Source organism: Alosa alosa, chromosome 13 (genome assembly GCF_017589495.1).
Source record: "Alosa alosa isolate M-15738 ecotype Scorff River chromosome 13, AALO_Geno_1.1, whole genome shotgun sequence".
NCBI lineage: Eukaryota > Metazoa > Chordata > Actinopteri > Clupeiformes > Clupeidae > Alosa > Alosa alosa.
The window spans coordinates 3,787,069-3,803,367 of NC_063201.1; the positions used below are offsets into that span (position 1 = coordinate 3,787,069).

Here is a 16,299-nt window from a genome sequence, read left to right on the forward strand (position 1 = left end):
GGATCGTAATGCCAATTATGCTGATTGAACAGAAAAGTTGCTGAGAAAGGTGTCTTTATGATTAAGTTCAGTTTCACTTGCGCAGACGCATAGACATTGAATGAGCGCTGACGTTACGCCACAATTGTAGGCTATGCATCTTTATTTAATCACACACAATTAAGGAATATTTCCTAATCTGGAAAATGTTCTTTTCGTCTTTTCCGTCCACCGGTTCATTAATAGTCTACCATTCATTTGTGCCGCAAATGATCAGACGTGTGACAGAAGCATGGGCATAGCCTGTAACTTCGCTGATCCGCGGATAGCAATCTCATCGGAGAGGAGGCCCTAACGCTGCAGATAACAGACAGAGAAAGGCACAGAACACAGTTGCATGTACAGTGTAGCCATGGGTCTGGTGAATATAGCCTACCGAATGCAGATGGCTACAAGCTCACGCTTTGCCTGGTCTAGACTAGAAGGTTATGTTTCTAAGAATGCACGTAAGCCCAGAATCTTTGGTAGCAACCCCGGTAAAACAAACGTGTTTGTCAGAGAGAAAAAAAAACTGATCATAAAATGTATCGTAAAAAGGAACGATGGTGTTGTAGAAATGTAGCGGAGTAAAAGTACAGATAATTGCTGTAAAATGTAACGAAGTAAAAGTCAAAAGTATGCACTATAAATTTTACTTAAGTAAAGTACAAATACGTGGAAAATTTACTTAAGTACAGTAACGAAGTATTTGTACTTCGTTACATTCCACCACTGGTCAGAAAATAATGAGATGGCAGTCGATAGAGACAATTACAGTGCTGTTATCAATTTGCTTGGTATAACCACATTTATGTTTCACAAATACACCAACATTCAAACAAGCTTCCTTTACTCAACCAATGCTAACGGTAACATTATTTTACCTATGGATATAACATTACAGTAGGCTGGTGTAAGATTAACATACTTGCAGTAAACACCAAGCATATTCGACAAACATTCTTTGGTTTATTTCGGCTTCAACAAGAAATGAGAATTACACACGGGGCAGGTCAAACAGACACACACACTACACATACAGGGGAGGACACAGCCCCCCCACACAAAAAGGATCACACACGAGGGAGAACTAAAAGGGAAACATGTTACAATAAAGACGCTAACATTACACTCAAAACTAAGGAGAAATACAGACATAAACCCCCAAATGTTGGCTCTCAGTATCCCAGGATGCCCTCTTGGGAGAACGCTTAACACTGTCTTTATACCGACCTTTACATAGCTCCCCAACAAGCCATTGCCGTCCTCGGCAACGACAACGAGGTAGCCACATGCTATAGTCGCCCGCCACTCAGTCCAGTGCGACAGTACCGCCAAATCACGTGGGGTGCACACGCCACAGGAGCTCACTCAACGGGGCGCCACGCTGCTAGCAATCCAGTGCGGGCGTGCTAGCAGCCACGTGGCCGACCCCGCTCGTCACCAGCTCCCTCTCAGCAGCCACCCTCAGGCTGCACTTTCCGCGCCGGGGTTCGAGGGGGGGTCAGATGAAGCTGCACCAACGCCACTCCGCTCCGTCGAGTCGCCGACCAGGACAGACAGGCACCGACTCCGCAGCAACTGGACCGCGCTGAGCTCTCCCGCTGCAGCTACCGTCTTCGGCGTCCCTCCTCGTGTTGCCATCTCACAGAGCCGTCCTGCTCTGCTCCCGGCCCGTTCCACTCCCTCGTGGCCTCAGCGAAGGCACGACCCCCGAGATGGCCATGCTAACGAACTCCACACAACAATTTTTTTTTAAAGGCGCCGGCCAACAGGCCAACTAGAACGGTCGCCCACACAGCACGGTGCCTCTCACACGCACCCAAAAGTTTTGAAGTTCAGAGTTCAGAGGGCCTTTCCGTCGAAGCTGCCCCACCGTCGTGAGTTCGCTGCCCTCAGCGGCTCCGCCAACCGTCCATCGTCTAGGAACCTCTTCCTCGCCGCACTCCCTCGGCTCTGCTCACGCGTCGCGGCTCGCCGTGGAGTCAGCGCCCAGGCTAGCGTCGTCTTCGTGATTACCATAACAGTGCACTTTTATATAGGCCTAATTATCATAACATAATATAACAATAATGTCACTTAAAATCAAACTCTCTTAAACATTGCAAGCACTCTTGGGGGCTCTGGTGGTGTGACTAATCTTCACCAAATATGCTGTGTCTGACAGGTGCCTGATTTTTTTCATAATTTTAGTTTGAGTGCATATTTAGTGCATATTGGTCACGCCACCAGTCAGGAACCTCCAGTATATAGTGAAAAGAGAGACTTTCAGCATGGTGATAATGGATTTCACAAATGTACACAATAAACCATGATCAAAACTTTTAAAAGACAGGTCAAATGACATAGAAAGTGTACACATTCAAATTATATTTCTACTTTGAAGATATTAGAAGCACAAGTATGCCCAACTTTGTGTGGCGTGGACACATCAAATGGATTCTAAATAGAAATGTATTTTTTTAATACATGTAGTCAAACAGATTTTCTTAGACTGTCCAGTAAGAGAAATTATATACTGAATAGCAGAGAAATGTCAGACATATGTTGTCAAACAATGTTTGTAAATTTGTTCTTTTACAGTAGATGGCTAATTCTGAAAATGATTAGGATAGGGTGCTTGGGCATGTCTGGAAAGTATAAAATTACAGTCTTGAAAAGGTTTTGCTTATAGTAATACACAAAAATACACACACATATACACACTTGTGTATGTTACTTGCCTGTCAACAAATATTTTTCTTCAGAAATGTCTAGTGTCTATGTTTGGGTGGCATGTGTTCACCTTCATGTCTGTGTATGTTGGGTCTGATGGCAAACTTTTTTGCATCAGTGGAAATGTATGTACTGTATGCATGTTTGTGTGTGTGTGTATGTGATTCAGTATACTGTAATTTTACGGTTCTTTTTGTCAATTATTTTAATTTAGCCTGCAGTTCTCGCCTGTGCCTCTCTACTGTCACTTTTCTCTCATCTGCCCTCTCTGTCTCCTTCCTCATGTTTTCTGACTTATAATGTGTCACTGTCTAGTTGATAATAGCTGCCTCCATATCCTGTCACCATATGCTCAATCTTCTGTAGCAGTTCTGTCACCTGACTGCTTTCCCTCCTCTTCTTGTGGTTGAGCACATGATACCTGTCCCCACATTTCTCAACTAACCACTGGAGAGGCTTGCCTTCACTCTCAATGTACTGTTCAATTGTTATATCTCCCAACCACTCCTCACATGTGAACAGCACCATGCAGTGCTTCCAGGCCTTCTCACTGAGAAGTTCCAGGTGTTCTTGAATGGCTCTGCGGCTTGCTTCAGTGAATTTCAATACCACACTTACAAGCACAAGAATAGCATGAGGTCCCGGAGGACACATAGACAAACTGAGCATAATCTCTTGTTTAGTCAGTTCAGGAGTGTCTATCAGAAGTTGTTCCTTTTCCCAGTCTGATGCTCTGATCACAGTTAAGCGTCTTCCTGCTACACGAGCTTCTTTCTTCATGCTCTGTACACTCTGCTTGGTGTGGAAGGCCTCACTGCCCAAGATGCTGTTTCCAGCTGCCGTCTTTCCAGATCCTCTGTGTCCCAGCAGCATGATTCGGAACTCTTGGAGGGTTAGAGGGTTAATGACATTTCACAAACATTATTAGCAGCTTTGTCTCAGTGAGTCATGTGAGTTACAAGTACTTAGTGATGAAGTCTTGTAAGCTGGATAGAATCCAGGGGCCTCAGTACAGTAAAAATATCCTAACTGCGTGTCCTAAGTTAACTTAAGTTTCAAAGACAGGAAAAACCCAATCTTTCTATTACAGAACCAATTTTTAAAGTCATGGCTGTGTTCTATATTATCTTAGACGTATCCTTACTATAACTGTCAATTTGATTTGTCAATTGGAAATCATCCTGTCATGCCTATCATGTTCGAGGTGGTAATGCAGCCCCGATGTGGTAGCGAAGGGGCCGTTACACCTCATAAGTGCATTGATTTCTGTTAACTGAACACCCTTGAGTCCATTATCCCTCTTATTCCACTGTTGCCACTTGCATTGTGTTCATTTGCTGTTATAATTTAAACGTTTTAATCGCTAAAACTATCTTCTTTGTAGAACTACTTCCTACTGCCATCAACTCATTTTTCAACTTTCAGGGCAAACTGCTGTTACTAGTTGTAAATGAGTGGGGTGATTTCTACTCAATTTTTACTCAATTAATAAAATTAGTAAAAATCCAACCTTTAAAGGAAAATTCTGGTATTTAGTCCCTTTTCTGGTTTGTTTTGGATGAACTAGAGTGGTGGACACCGAAATTTTGACGATTGGTCCTGTCTCGACTTTTCTGACTCGTTTTGAATCGCCTTTACTGCTTCAGAGTGGCTGCCTACAGGCATGCACAAACATGTCCTTAAAACAACCCTTAACGTTTGTTTTCAAAACTGTGCAACTCACCGAGTGGTTAGTGGTGTTCGTTGATTATTAAAATCAAATATATCGGCGCAATGTATGATTTCCAGTCGTCTTCATTTGCTATTGTGGAACTGTTTTTTCAGACACCTCACAACCGCGTATAAACTTCCGCTCAATATTTGAGCCTGAAGCATAGACAGTAAAAGAAGGTCTCGCGGAAAGACTACAACCAAATCCAGTGGCGCAGTAATATCAACGTGCAATGAGTCTTCCAACAGAAATCAATGGGATTTTACAAAATGCCAAATAAAACACGACAGAAACTGTATTTCGCTACGCTACTTGTTTTGGAACATCAACAAACACCACTAACCACTCGGTGAGTTGCACAGTTTTGAAAACGAACGTTAAGGGTTGTTTTAGGACATGTTTGAGTATGCCTGTTGGCAGCCACTCTGAGTAGTCAAAGGCAATTCAAAACGAGTCAGAAAAGTCGAGACAGGACCAATCGTCAACATTTCAGTGTCCACCAATCTAGTTTATCCAAAACAAACCAGAAAAGGGACTCAAAGTGCTAAATACCAGAATTTTCCTTTAAGGACAGCAATTTTCTTTGTGAATGAATAATGTATCGTAAATAAATAAATGTTCTTCCTTAAAATACAGGGTGCATAAGTAAGGACACCCCTATGTTAAATTCCCATAGAGGCAGGCAGATTTTTATTTTTTAAAGGCCAGTTATTTCATGGATCCAGGATACTGCATCCTGATAAAGTTCCCTTGGACTTTGGAATTAAAACAGCCCCACATCATCACATAGGCCTACCCTTCACCATTGATTGGCATTTGGCATGGTTTTATTTCAGTTAGCCTAATAGCTGGTTTGATTTGCATTGAGAGATGATCTCATGGAAAGTAGCTCATGCCAATGTCTAGGTATGGTGAAGGGTATGTGATGATATGGGGCTGTTTTAATTCCAAAGTCCAGGGGATTAACTCATTGAGTGCCAAAAACGTAATATTACGTTTTTCCTTCCCATGCGTTGAGTGCCAAAAACGTAATATTACGTTTTTAGCTTTTTTTTTTTAAATTACGAAACTAGACACTCTAACACACCTTATATGTGATTTTGGGAACTCTGTGATGAATGGAAATGAAATACTGTATATGACGATCGAAAACGCACAATCTGGACATTTTATCTGGACATTTTATCATAACTCGGTTGCCGCTTTGGGTCGAATCAGTGACGCATGCACGGCAGCTCAAAACCAGGCCATTTTCGTGGGTCTATCACTAGATGGCAGTCTCGCCAGGTCTCGCTGATCACTTCCCGGAAAGTTTACAGGCAACACTTCATATTTCATGAAAGACTCCATTTCTAGAAAAAAAAAACAGCGATTTTGATGAAAACTAGCCACTGTTTAGCTTGGGATTTCTCAGGAACAGAGGCGTGTAGAAATACACGGTTTGCACCCACTGAGAGCTTATAGTCTCACCTTTTAAATGAGCCATTGTATGTGTTCATAGCTATAACACAGAATATGCTGTGGCTGTACAAAAATCATCAACAATGGTCTAGATTGCTGGCACTCTAGGACAAAGCTTCCGAAAGGATCAATTTATTTTTTGTCAACTGGTGTGTGGCTTCTTTTTATTGTTGGGTTTGTCCATTACCTGTTTGTGGTGCACTTCTGTCATCATTCAAACCTTTCAATCAAATAATTGTAATTAGTTTTAAACGAAATAGAAACATATGTTTGCAATTGTTCATTGATTGTACTACTGCTGAAAAATAGCAGTGGAAATGAACTAAAACAGTGAATGAAGACTCACTTGGAGGTCGTCTCAGGCTACTTCTTCTTTGAACATCCCCCATCCCCATCACTTGTTGAATCCTCTCTCGCATCTCTTTAACTGTCCTTTCCCGAGCTTCAATTTTCAATTTCTCACTCTGGTATCTTTCACTGTCTAACTCAAAATGTTTCACTTTGTTCTTTGCCACCACAAACGCTATGGATTCTAGCAACTTTGAGACCTGTGTGATAGCAGCCCTGTCAGTATTGTTCATACGATGAACTCTATAGCTACATTTTTCTACGACCCACAGTAGGGGTTGGCCTTCACTGTAAATAAACTGTTCGATGGCTATATTACCCAGCCAGTCCCCACAGGTAAACAGCACAATGGTGTGATCCCACACCCTCTCCCCAAGAAGCTCCATATGATCTTGCAGTGCTACCCTGTTGGCCTCTGTGAACTTCCTGTCTGCACGTATGACCAAGATGAGAGCATGGGCTCCTGGAGGAAACACACTCTGCAAAAGCTGCTGTCTAACATTCACAGGGGTTTGAGAAAGACGCTGCTCTCTGCCCCAGCCTGGTGGGTTAATAACAGTGACCTGTCTCTGTCCCACCGATCCATGTTTTGTCACACATTCACAAATGATCTTAGAGCTAAACTCCTCTCTTCCCAGGATGGTGTTTCCAACGGCCCTCTTGCCCTCATCTACAGACCCCAGCAGGACTAGTCTGATGTTTGCTAGGTTATGAAGGTTTTCTGGAAAGGAAGAGAGAGAAGAGTGACTGGTCTGACAATAAATTGACAAATTAAAACATCACAAATAACACATATTACATCCATATTCATTAATCACAAAACAGAATTCCTGGACAGTATTTACAACAGATTGACATAAGCATGCCCACAACACCAAACAACACAAAAATGTGTCCATGGCTCTTGAAATCAGATTTGTTAATCAGGGTGACTTGCAAAGCATAAAAACATGCACCTTTTGCCTTAATGCTACAAGTGTTCTGATTGATGTGGAAAAGAAAATATCCAGTAAGATCATGAATTAAGGGGATAAGATAAAATGCATATATGAGGACAGAACAGTTAGATGTAAGCATTTCAGCTGAACTCACTTGTCTGATTCGTTACTGTAGTTGTCTCCTTTCTTGGCTTGTCCCTGATTGTTATCTTTTCCAGGCCTTCGCACATCTTCAGCTCCTCCCAGAGTTTTCTTACCTTATTCTCTCTTTCTTTTGCTCTCTCCACCTGTCCCTTTTTCTTTGCTTGTACTTCCTGTAATACCTCTCCCTCCATCTCATAATGAGACCCTCCATTTTGTTCAACTGTGCTGTCAGCAACTTTTAGAAGCTCCTCGACATAAGAATAATCTGATTTATTCTTATTATCCAGGACACAGCACCTGTTCCCACATTTTTCTACCAGCCAGTGGAGGGCTTTCCCTTCTCTCTCAATATACTGCTTAATGGGCAGATTATCCAGTCCACGCACACATTTCAACACAACAAGTGTGTGTTCCCACACTCTTGCACCAAGGAGATCCATGTGATCCTGCACTGCTCTTCGATTTAACTCTGTGAATGTCTCACCCACACGTATAACCAAGACCAGAACATGAGGTCCTGGGACACAGTGGGACACACTGAGTATGATCTCCTGTCTGGTGAGCTCAGGAGTGTCACTAAGACGCTGCTCTCGTCCCCAGCCAGGGGTGTTCACTACGGTGATATGCCTCCCTGACACCCAACATTGCTTCTTTACTGAATGGAGGGCATTGTGTGGCCTGCCCAACAATCTATTGCCTAAAGAATACTTCCCTGCATTTGAGTGGCCAAGTAAAATAATCCTCAGATTTTTAGAAAGCCCTGCAAATAAAACAATGTGATATATGAATATCATGCAGATGAAATTAGAAGTCCTCAATGGTAACGATTCATGTCATCTATCAGATGTTGAATTGAAGTGTATCTCCGGAGGAAAAACAAGGGCTATTTACGGTAAAAACGTCAAACTTTTGATTGAGAGCAAAATTACGTTTATTTGCACTATCACTAACTGGGGTGTTACTAACAGGGCAGGTTGCTACGACACTATTCACTATTTTTATTCTACTAACAATGCTCAAAATATAATGACACTTCTGTGGTAGCGTGGTGAGGGTTTCACATACAAAACACATCAGCGCTGCGCAGATCTGGCTGAATCTTTCAATACAAACTTACACTTCGCCAGATCTGCGCAGCGCTGATGCGATCAAATGTGCCGGCTGATTTGACGTCATGTACTCAAGTGGCTTATTGCTTTTCTAACACTACATACAGTATATCTATGGAGCCCTGGAGGGGTCATTGCAAGATGTTTGTTGTGTATATTCAGAAAACTTGCTCTCATTTGTTTTTCTTGTAAAATGAGCGCACAATTTAGTAAAACGTGCCCACGATTCAGTAAATCATGCGCACAATATAGTAAAATGTGTGCACGGTTTACTAAGTGAATAAACAGTTCGACCAGAACTGTTGTTTAATGTAGAATATACAATACTGAAATGCAAAGGATATGGCTGTCATTTGCTGGACATTTCTGTGATGGGTTAAGAATAACACTATTTTATACAGGAAAAATCGACTCACTTCTAGGTTTGGATTTCACAGTCTGTGGACTTGTAATAGCATCACCTCCTGTTGATTGGGAGCATATAGCACATCACAGGAATAACAGAATTCAAAAGGGTTACTAGTACTTATAGTGAATCCTAATATAGAATATATAATACTTAATAATATAGAATAAACTTTATACTGAAAAGCAAAGGATGTGGGTGTCATATGCAGGGCTTCTCTGTGATTGGCTAATAATAACATTATTTTAGACAGGAGAAATGGACTCACGTGTAGGTATGGATTTCACAGTCTCTGTACTTGTCTTAGCATCACCTCCTGTCGGTACATCCCTTGTCTCCTGAAACTTATTCTTCATCTGTTCTGCTTTCTTGGTCTCTACAGTTTTTCTCTCCTCCACTGCCCTCAGTACTTTTCCATCTATTTCATAAGGATGGCCGCTATTCCCAACTACCGTCTCTTCTACTTTGCGAAACAGTTCTGAAACCTGAACTTTAGTAGTCTCATTGCTGAAGACATGATACCTGTTCCCACATTTCTCAGCAAGCCACTGGAGAGGTTTGCCCTCACTCTCGATGTACTGCTCAATGCTTCTCTCCCCAAGCCAGTCTCCATGAGTAAACAGCACTATGGTGTGACTCCACACTCTCTCACCTAGAAGCTCTGCATGTTCCTGTACTGCTCTCCTGCTAGTCTCTGTGAACTTCATGCCTGCACGTATGACTAGGAGGACTGAGTGGGGTCCTGGAGGACACAGAGACACGCTGAGAGTAATTTCTTCTTTCATGAGTTCAGCCGTGTCTTTAAGAAGTTGGTCCTTTCCCCAGCCTGGAGCTTTAATAATAGTGACATGTCTGCCATCTACGTTTCTCTCTCCTTTCACACACTGGACTGTTTTCTTACTGTAGAAGTGCTGTCCCCCTAGGATGGTATTTCCTGCTGAACTCTTCCCTGCATCTCTAAAACCCAGAATCACAAGTCTCATGTCTGATGGCATGATAGGAGATTCCATAAAAAAGAAAGATAGAGAGAATGATAAAGGCCAATTGTTAATGAGATTAAATATAATAATAAAAACTAGAAATACAATTCCAAGGAATTACCAGTGCATCAAAATGCAAAACATATGGTGTGAAATATAATGTTAAAACTATTTTTAACAATGTTTTTAACATTGTTAATGTATTTAACAATGTTGCTATGCTGTTTCTAGGGTACTTGAGGTGGTTGCTAGGCTGTTGCTAGGTTATTTGTGGTGGTTGCTATACTGGTTGCTAGGTTAATCTCATTGGTTGCTATATTGGTTGCTAGGTTGTAACTGTGGAAGTTGTTCCCAGACTGTTGCTAGGGTATTTAACATGGTGCTATGCTGTTGCTAGGGTACTAGAGGTGGTTGTTTGGCTGTTGCTAGGTTAGTTGTGGTGGTTGCTATGCTGATTGCTAGGTTAATCTCATTGGTTGCTATATTGGTTGCTAGGTTGTAACTGTGGAAGTGATTGCTAGGCTGTTGCTAGGGTATATGACATGGTTGCTGGCTGTTGCTAGGGTACTTGAGGTGGTTGCTAAGCTGTTGTTAGGGTATTTGACATGGTTGCTAAGTGTTTGCTAGGGTACTTGAGGTGGTTGCTTGGCTGTTGCTAACTTAGTTGTGGCCGTTGTTATGCTGGTCTTTCATCAACACGGCTTTCTGAAACATTATAGAATGTGTATAATATCATATGATATGTAATAATGCCAAGATGTTACTCTATATTGCTTTTTGCTTGATTGCCTGTTTTATAAATGTAGCCTATTTACTATATTTGCCATTCACACTAAACATAGATGCTCTCATCTGATTTATAAACCTGAAGTAAAAATTAACTGTGTCTGGATTCTACATAATCATTAACATCAACAGTTGTTATAGCGATGTGGAACAATAAAAGTCTTGAGCAAAGTCTTAGACTGGCATAGATAAGACTGACATAGCTAAGCAGAAAAATGCTTAATAAACAATATGACCCATCTTTATTACAATGTAAGACATAGTTGAAGGAAAGACTTTTATAAACTATAAATGAATTCAAGATTTGATACAAATACAGTTTAGCTAATAGTTTCCGATGTATTTAAACATTAGTACTCTCCTAGCTTTATAATTGCCAAAGGGTTCTCCTGTTTTCATGGTGAAGATTATAAACAGTCAACCAATCTAACATGAAAAGGCCAGCAGTTAATGCAGTACCAATCTTCAAGGAATGTTAATGCACTAATTGTCATGCAAAATAGTTTGGGGCATACGTGTTTCTTAATGCACATGCATGCCTGTAATTCCCTCTATGAGGGGGAAATAGCCTATAATTGCACATGGATACAACACAATGAAATGGCCTTCGTAATTGTGGTGTAACTTACAGATGACATCTACATTCAGTTTACAAAACATTCATCCTGTTATAGAAGTCATACTCCACATTTTAAGTTTCTTTGACTTAACCGGTGATTCATGCCATATCATAAGAGTAATCAAAATAAGCTTAAGAGTTTGATTTCAATAGGCTGAGTTTGTTTTTATTAAATAGATTTGGTTACCTGTCATAGTCAGCGGAGCTCAGAGAATAGAAGTGAAACTAAGAACATAGTTCAGGAGACTATTATTTATGGTAAACATTAACTAGTCATAAAATATCTACCCGATGCTGTAGTTTCAATACCGGTAGTGTTCTGTTTATTCGGCTCCTCTGAACACCACCAGGCATTCTTCACTCCGCTCCCCCCTAGCGGTCCTGGTCCAACTACTCATCTACCTGACCTTCCTCTCCCTCATCCAACTACGCATCTACCTGACCTTCCTCTCCCTCATCCAATAATTCCTTCCTTCATATAGATTGTTTCCTCTCTCTGCTCCTGTATGTTGTTTGTTTGTATCCACACTAGGGGTATAACGGTACACAGAAGTCACAGTTCGGTTCATACCTCGGTTCAGACATCAAGGTTCGGTACGAGTTTGGTACAATGGAGGGAAAAGCTAAACAAAAATGCAGAAAGCAATTTTTTTATTGTGCATGTCTCAGGCTGTACCACCTAGTGTTATACAGTCTCTCCCCTGAGCTATCTGAAACAGCCTGAAGTGTGTAAGATGTAAACAGTAGGCCTACAGTAAGTACCCAGACTACATCTGTAACTTGTAAACAAAATAAGACAATCAGCTATAAAACTGAAAATAGGCCTACAGCATCTCTTATTTCTGAAAGTGCAAATTACATAGAATATGTAGGCAAGACCTTCAACATCTGTGTTTAGTTGTATATGGAAGGGTCTACAATTTGCCTCAATATTTTTTCAGTGTGTGTACAGTAATAATCTACTAACTGTGAAAATATCACACTATTTTGCCTTCTTTTAAAAAACAAAATTGCTCCTTTCATTTCATAAACAGACTACAACTAGAAGTCACGTGACTTTACCCTTCGACGTCAACTCACCGTAGCATGATTTGTTCTATTTCGTTTCTCCTGACCGCCAGAGACGGTGCTTTCAGCACATGGATGTTCATCACACGAACGTGCAGGTCGAGTATTAGTAACAACAAAGTCACCTGTGACCTGGGTGACGTCATTGATGTGCACCGGCACAAAAGAGAGGTCGACTCAGGAAGTGACCTCTTGAATCTTCTCGCGATTAAAGCAGGATTGCAGTTGGACTAACACGCTAAAGTTTCTTTACCCACAGAGGTTGGAGCTGTGACCAACTGCTTCACCCTCCTAGAGACTACGTTAGTCTAGTTATAATTCTTAAAACCGGTAAGCCATTTGTTGATACTTTGCTTCGCGTCTGAGTGGCCTCGCTCAGAGGGAGCGTCGAGCCCAGCAAAGTGGTGTTTTTCGCCGCGGACGGCTGTTTTCAATGGTTAGCTCTCCAGTTCATCTAAGGTAAGTTATACGTTTATTAAGACTTAGTGGTGATTTGTTTCGCTGCCGTCAACGGGTGTCTCCAGGCGGTGTTTCTCTCCGTAGACATTGTTTTTTTCTCAGTTGCCTGTTACCAGGTGAGTCATGGCAAAGTGCGCCATTTAAGTTGTTATATGTTGCATATACGTTTGATATTGGCAGCTTGATATTCGCTCCAGAGGGGAGACAAAGCCAACATAATTTATAGATTATTTAAGTTAAACGTAATTGCAGAATTGTTATTGTTTACAACTGTAATAAGCTAGCTCTATAGTACGGCAGTCTACTCAGTCAGAGCCAGGGTGCACTCACCTGTGGCTACTGCATTATCTATTATCCAGCCTGGTGTTCTCCCGCCTAGCTGCCAAAGCAGATTTATCGGTGGCCAACTTTTAACAGCATTCTACATGCTGAACATGTACTCATCCTGTGCCAGCTGTTGGCCCCCCTCGAACCAGAGGATGGCCACACAGAATGTCCCTCTTGCCTGGGGGTTGAACACCTGAGGCAGGGGCTAACGGAACAGGCCTGCATGAATTGCATTTGCCTAAGTGTGGCAGTGCGTTCAGCTAGGCTAGCCCAGGTGGACCAGCAGCCCGGTACTTCCCAGGGCAATGGGGGGCAAGAGGCGGCGCCAGCCATGAGACCTGGCAAGCGCCAGCACGGGGCTTCACACACAGCCTCTAGAGATAAGAAGCAAAAAGAGCGACCTAACTTCTAAGGTGGACAAGATGACTGTGGAGTTCGAGCATATCAACTCTGCTCACCAATTTGCGGCCACCAGCGTTGAGTGTACAGGGCAGCAGCGTTCTCGGCGAAACCCCGTTAGCCTATCAGGCTGAGCTACCTCCTCTGTCATTGTCACCTGCGGTCAGGGCCCAGGACAAGCTTTCTATCAGGGCTTCAGAGAGTTGGGTGAACCTGAGCCGCACGAATCTGCCTCGTGTGGCTCTCAGACCAGCTCCCAAGCCACCAGTCAGAGTACAGCGGCAACATCAGATGCTAGTCGACCATCAATTCAGCCAGCTTTAAAGGCAGCATTAGCCCGTTTAAGACTGGATGCAGCGCCAGCGGCCGTGCCTAGGCAAAATGCCTTCTTTAGGGGCTCCAAGCAAACCTCCACATTGGCGGTGCCGCCCTCAGCCCCGTATATTGAAGAGCTGCAGAGGTGCTGGGCAGACCCTAGACGGCTTTCCCATCTCCCCAGGGACTGCAGGGCGCTAGCGGCCATGCAGGGTGCACCCGCCTATGGTCTTCAGAACATGCCGAACATAGAGCCATCAATGGCAGCCCTGGTTCTGTCACCCAATAAAGCTCTAAGAACTGACGCTCGTTGCCCCCGTGCACAGTGCCGTGTCACAGATGACTTGATTGTAAGAAGCTATGACACGGCAGCACCTATGGGACGCATTGGGAATTCAATGTCCCACCTGATGCTGGCCCTCGCCCAGACATTGCATGGGGCAGACCAGACATCGTCTCAGGAGCTGAGTGACGCGTCACTCCAGGCCCTCGCCTACATGGCCAGAGAACTCGGTAGGCTGATGGCATATTTAACCCTCGTCTGACACCAAATATGGCTAGCCCAGTCCCCGCTAGCAGAGCCTAACAGAAGGGTACTTCGCTCTCTCCCTGTCCTCCCCGGGGAGTTGTTTGGTCAGGCCGCACAGCAGGCCCTAGATAGAAGTGCACAGGTAGTACAGGCAAGACAACAGTTTGCCAGTCTCCGTCGGGTGAGCCAGCCCAGGCACAGGGCTCCAACCTCAAGGGGGCCAGCGCCAGCACTTGCATCGTGGCCAGCTGCCCGTCAGGAGTCACAGCGCATGTATAGCTTTCGTCGCCCCACCACCTCCCGGACTCGCGGCCCTGCACAGGACACCCGAGCCTAGGCGTGTCACCCCTCTAGAGACCAGAGGGGGTGGACGGGCAGACGGCGACAGCTTAACACCGGCGGTCGGCAGTTTTTCCAGCCAGCAGCTCGAACGCTGGAAAGCAATATCATCAGACCCCTGGGTGCTGGCAACCCTGTCTACAGCATCCAATTTCGACACCGACTGCCAAGATTCAAGAACACCATCGTGAGCCACCAAGGGAAGGCCCTAGCCCTGAGACGAGATCAACGCTCTCTTAGAAAAAGGGGTCATTATACCAGTCGACAGGCAGACACAGGAAGGTGGGTTTTATTCAACATATTTCATAATTCCCAAAAAGGACGGCGGTCTCCGTACGATTCTAGACCTGAGACCTCTCAATGCCCACCTCAAGGTCCTGAAATTCCGTATGCTGTGCACTGTGGAAGTTCTCCAGAGCAGTCAGGAGGGGGACTGGTTTACAGCCATCGACCTGAAGGATGCATAATTTCATGTGCCAATTGCACCACATCACAGGCAGTTTCTTCGGTTTGCCTTGGAGGGACAGGCGTACCAGTTCTGGGTCCTACTATTAGCATAGCGCTAGCGCCTCGTGTGTTCACCAGGTGTATAGCAGCGGTATTGGGTCCATTGCAGGCACAATGAAGACGTATTCTACCCTACCTCGACGATTGGCTGACCTGCTCCCAGTCGGAGGCTCAGGCCCGCATAGATACAGCTACAGTGGTCGCGCATATCTCAGAGCTAGGGCTCAAGGTCAACCACCAGAAGAGCTCTTTGGTACCCAGTCAAGAGACTGTGTTCTTGGGCATACAGTTAGATTCACAGACAATGAGAGCAATCCCTTCCCAGAGGAGGGTTCACAATATCTACCAGCTGATTGGTCGCTTCAGAAGGGGCAGGTCACTAACTCTGAGAACATTCCAACAGTTGGTTGGCATGTTCACTGCTGCCTCATCCCTGGTCCCGCTGGGCCTTTTATCGCTACGCCCACTTCAAAGGTGGCTGAACAACCTCCACCTTCATCCGGCACAGCATGGACACAGGCTAGTGAAGGTCACGCCCAGCTGCAGACAGCTCCTCCGCCCATGGAGGAGGAGGGGGTACCTGAGACAGGGGGTTCCCTTCGGCTCTACTCGTACTGGTGAGGACAGACAATATAACAGTGGTGTACTACATCAACCATCAGGGAGGCACCAGGTCTCTGCAGTGTTTGGGAGTAGCCCAGCAGCTCTTGCTGTGGGCCCATCAACACCTTCTGCCAACAGAGCCGCAGATCTCTTGCTGTGGGCCCATCAACACACATCTGCCAACAGAGCCGCAGATCTCTTGTCCCGCTAGAACCCAGGGGACTGGAGACTCCACCCAGTGGAGTACAGACCATCTGGGAGCATTATGGCAGGGCGGAGGTGGACCTCTTCGCCTGTCAGGAGTCAACACACTGCTCCCTCTGGTTCAGCCTCTTTGGCCCAGGGGCCAGGAAGCACTGGCGCATGCAAGGCCGAGACAGCAGCTGTATGTATTCCCCCCTCTGCCGCGAATCCTGCCCACCCTGCACAGGATTACAGTGGAACACCACGAGCTGCTACTGATTGCCCCTCGGTGGCCAGGGAGAATTTAGTTTCCAAAGTTGCTGCAGCTACTAGAC

At 44.3% G+C, this 16,299-nt stretch overlaps 1 protein-coding gene across 1 annotated transcript; it reads right to left on the reverse strand.

Annotated features, from left to right (window-relative positions):
* Window positions 1–1,408: 1,408 nt before the first annotated feature.
* Window positions 1,409–11,468, reverse strand: LOC125305696 (GTPase IMAP family member 8-like). Its single transcript, XM_048260605.1, has 8 exons — window positions 11,423–11,468; window positions 9,119–9,835; window positions 8,861–8,908; window positions 7,346–8,095; window positions 6,252–6,974; window positions 6,093–6,125; window positions 3,523–3,617; window positions 1,409–1,495 (listed from the first exon to the last, which is right to left on the reverse strand). The coding sequence occupies exons 1-8, from the start codon at window positions 11,427–11,429 to the stop codon at window positions 1,409–1,411; spliced, it is 2,460 nt and encodes an 819-aa protein (XP_048116562.1). The 5' UTR covers window positions 11,430–11,468.
* Between the last annotated feature and the right edge of the window lie 4,831 nt (window positions 11,469–16,299).